At 55.1% G+C, this 3,476-nt stretch overlaps 1 protein-coding gene across 1 annotated transcript; it reads left to right on the top strand.

Annotated features, from left to right (window-relative positions):
• Positions 1 to 2,787: 2,787 nt before the first annotated feature.
• On the top strand, positions 2,788 to 3,210 carry CTHT_0059950 (uncharacterized protein; the record flags this gene model as incomplete). Its single annotated transcript, XM_006696250.1, has 1 exon — positions 2,788 to 3,210. One exon carries the CDS (start codon positions 2,788 to 2,790, stop codon positions 3,208 to 3,210), a length of 423 nt encoding a protein of 140 aa, XP_006696313.1.
• Between the last annotated feature and the right edge of the window lie 266 nt (positions 3,211 to 3,476).

Below are 3,476 nucleotides of genomic sequence, written 5' to 3'. Positions count from 1 at the left end.
TACCTTCCCTTACCGAGGCTCCCAAAACTGAGACTAAACTTGAATCGTCTGCCGAGAGGCGGAGAAGCCCCCAAATCCCCTTCCCATAAGTGTTGTAGTCCTTCTATCGGAATGAAGGCATTCATCAGTCAGTCAGGAAAAGGCAACGCTGAGCAATAGATCGCAGAATTCTCTCCAGACCCCACTTTACTCTTAACACAGACACAGACACACAACACTTGCTCAGGCAGGGGTCAGGGGCACAACCTTGTCATGAACTTTCCCCCTTTCCCCCTTTCCCCCGCCTTGTAGCCGGACAAGCCGTCTTCTCAACCATGTAAGCGGCTGATTAATCTCAAGGAATCAACTCACCACCATCTTCTCTCCTCTAGAGCAATTAATCGGGATAGACGGTACCAAAACCCGAAAGACCTGGGTCAGCTCAACCGACTCCCATCTCACTTTCCACCCTCCTCCCTCTTCCTTTCGCCTTGTCACGCAAAGATGAAGCACAACCACCCGCATGGAGCGGAGCAGGGCGGCGCGGGCACAGCACGAAGATGACGTGGGAGAAAGCCATTGGAAACAAGATGCCAGAGGACAGACCAAAAGTAAGGCCCTCGACTTTTGACTGAGCAAAGGAAGGATTGCGGCACAGCACGGCACGATACATATCCTTTCTGTCTTCTACCCTCCTCCCCGTACCTCTTCAACACTCCGTCGTGCCGTACCTTCGCACTGGCACCGAGGGAAGGTGTTCAGAATCGAGATATTCCTCCTCCTGTTGAGGAAGCCAGAAAGCCTGCTCTCCTTACGCGCACATACCTACCAATTCTTGTTTTGCTGCATCGGGGATCCCGTCCATACGCAGCCTTCAGACTCATGGAGTTGAAAAAAAAACCCAATCCGCTTACTTGACTATTGGGAAGTTCGTTCGCAGCAGAAAATTCCATCCCATTCATGCGAATCAAGATCGTGATCGACTCCAACATGGCAATGCTAGAGCTCAGCATCCCGCATGCCAGCTAAACGCGGCGCCGGCGCCGCGCCGTCAATGGATATCGAATTCACCGCACGAGTCCGAGTCAAGCATGATGTTGATGAAGCCGCTGAAGGATTCCTCGCGCGGCTGTCTCGGTGGGGACCGAGCTGGTTAGCTAAAATCTTGACGACCGGCTCGACGCCGGCTAAACGGGCACCGGGGTACGTAGCCATCCATCCGGCCCTGGGCCTTTTGGGACCGTTCAGAGGGATGCCTAGACTGGACCGATTCCTTGTTCCTTATGCCCTATGGCTCCTGCTGGTGGTGCAAATACCGGTAGTGACTCTGCCGGCAGCAAGGCTGGCTGTCTTCGAGGGTCCTCTGCAGCTTGGGTAGCAACAAAAGAGGAGGATTACATCGCATTCGCTGTGTAGGTGGTGGGTAAGGTTTCCTTTCCTTCGTGTAGTTCCCCGGGCAGTGAGATGCAAATGCGGGCCTTAGGTAGGCGGGAGTACCCCACGCCTGCTTGATTCCTTCTCTTGGCTCACCGCGAGCGGCACGACGGCGCACCGCATCCATCCGGATCCGGATCGCCGCTGCAGGTGAGGTTGGGTCATCATCTTGCCTTGCCAGTTTTGCTCGCTGTGTGTAAGTCGATCTGGAATGCTGGATTTTCAGGCAGCCAGTCAAAATCGGCCTTTCGTCGGGGTAGCTTACACCGACGAACCCGTTGAAGATCAGTCACGACTTCAACCTAGCTACCCCTCCCCCACCACACTAGCAAAAAGCTTTTACGAGCTTGCAATTCCATCCCGTGATCTTTGCCTCACCAGCTTGGCCCAGGTATCTACCTGACCCCTCCCGTCCGCCTTACCCCCGCCCCGCCTCATTCCTCCCGATCGTCCCACCGAGTGGGCAGCGAACATAAGTAACCCAACCTAGAGCTAAGCCTCTGCAACAGCTTGGCTTAGCGTGCTTCAACGCATTTTAGTCGCCTTGATCTCCTCTTCCCGTCTACCTACCCACACATATCCCGACACTTTAGCGCAGCTAGGTAGGCAACCCGTGCCGCCGCGTCCCACACGGCTGCAGTAACGGTTGCGGTTCCGGAGCCGGCCGAGGAAGCCGGGTCTACAAAGCTGGCATTGGCCCGATCGAGGAAGCATGTGGCCATTGTGGTGCTGTGCTGTGATTTGCCCCCCGCATATCTTTCCTTGCTGCTGTGTTCAATGGGACTTTTCCGCTTCCGTGAGTGCTTGTGGGATTGTTGCTCGCTCGATGAGATGTGGCTAATAGGTTGCTTGATATTGCTCTTAGCTGGACAGGTGTGCCTGCCGAACTTCTTTCCCTACAAGATCGCGGGTTTTGTAGGTATACTACACCACAGTGTAAACGCAATTCATACAGCCCCCCAACTCATCCAGCCAGGCCTGTGCTGTATGTATGTACGCAGATTAGCTCAGCGCTGACACAGAAGCCACCCTGCAAGCAAGCAACAAACAGCAACATCAGGCACATACCAGCCTGATGGGCTGGGCTGGAACCTGATTCGCACCGGTGAAGTACAGACCAATCAGCCAACCACTGCAGTGCAAGACACGGGACATCCCAATTTGGGGTCCAGGTTCAGGACGAGGTACTTGACGATGAATGAGAGGGACGGCATCTTCTGCGAGTGGTTGCCCCGCATCTGACCCGACCTGGCCGTCCGCTTTCTCGGGTCTTTTTCAGAGCTGTCACCTTGCGCGACGGGTCGCGTAAATTGGTTGCTGCAAACTCGTGTGTAAGTCGCAGTAATATACCTAAAATGCCGTCTGCCCTTTCTTATGGGAAGTAAACCTCGGGCCAAAGCAACTCCCCGCGTCTCCAATCCCAAGGTTTTGCTCCGTATACAGATTGCTGTCGATACAGCCCTCGGCGCAAAAGCCCCAGGGCCGTGGGTTGCAAACTACCGTGCCATTGACCTCTTCCGCCAGAAGGCTTTCAGTAAGCCCGACGTCGCCAGCAGTAATCCCCATGTAACTCTTCACTACAACGTCAGTCTGACTGCTGCGACTGATGTCCGTAACCCCCATCCATTACAAAACCTCGTGTTCTCTCCTCTGTCAAAGAAGAGCACGGATGTCGGCACGGCAGTTCTTTCCAACTCACCTCCTCCGAGACACGGCGTCTCTCTCCCACCCAACAGCTGGCACGTCTTAGCGAGGAGGCGTGCCTCGCCTGACAGCGGCCAAGGCGAGGGCGGGTGAAGCGGCAGAGGCGGAGGCGGAGGCGACCGACGATCTCCGTTAGGTTAGCACACAGAACTTGGGTTAAGCTTTTCTGGATGATACGCAGAGTTGTGCAGCCCAGTTCAGCACAGTCTTGGTTGGGCTGGGTTGTGAATAGTAGTGCACACCACTACCTGCAGGTTAGGTAGGCTTGGTGGTAGGTGGTGCAAACTTGGCTCGTGAACCACCGTTTCCTTCAGGTGACTCGCAACCGTGCAAGCAGGCAAAAAGCGCGAGCCTAAAGC

The sequence above is a fragment of the Thermochaetoides thermophila genome (assembly GCF_000221225.1).
Source record: "Thermochaetoides thermophila DSM 1495 unplaced genomic scaffold scf7180000011821, whole genome shotgun sequence".
NCBI classification, from domain to species: domain Eukaryota; kingdom Fungi; phylum Ascomycota; class Sordariomycetes; order Sordariales; family Chaetomiaceae; genus Thermochaetoides; species Thermochaetoides thermophila.
The sequence above is the reverse complement of the archived record's forward strand: the minus strand, read 5'-3'. Positions and strand labels throughout refer to the sequence as shown.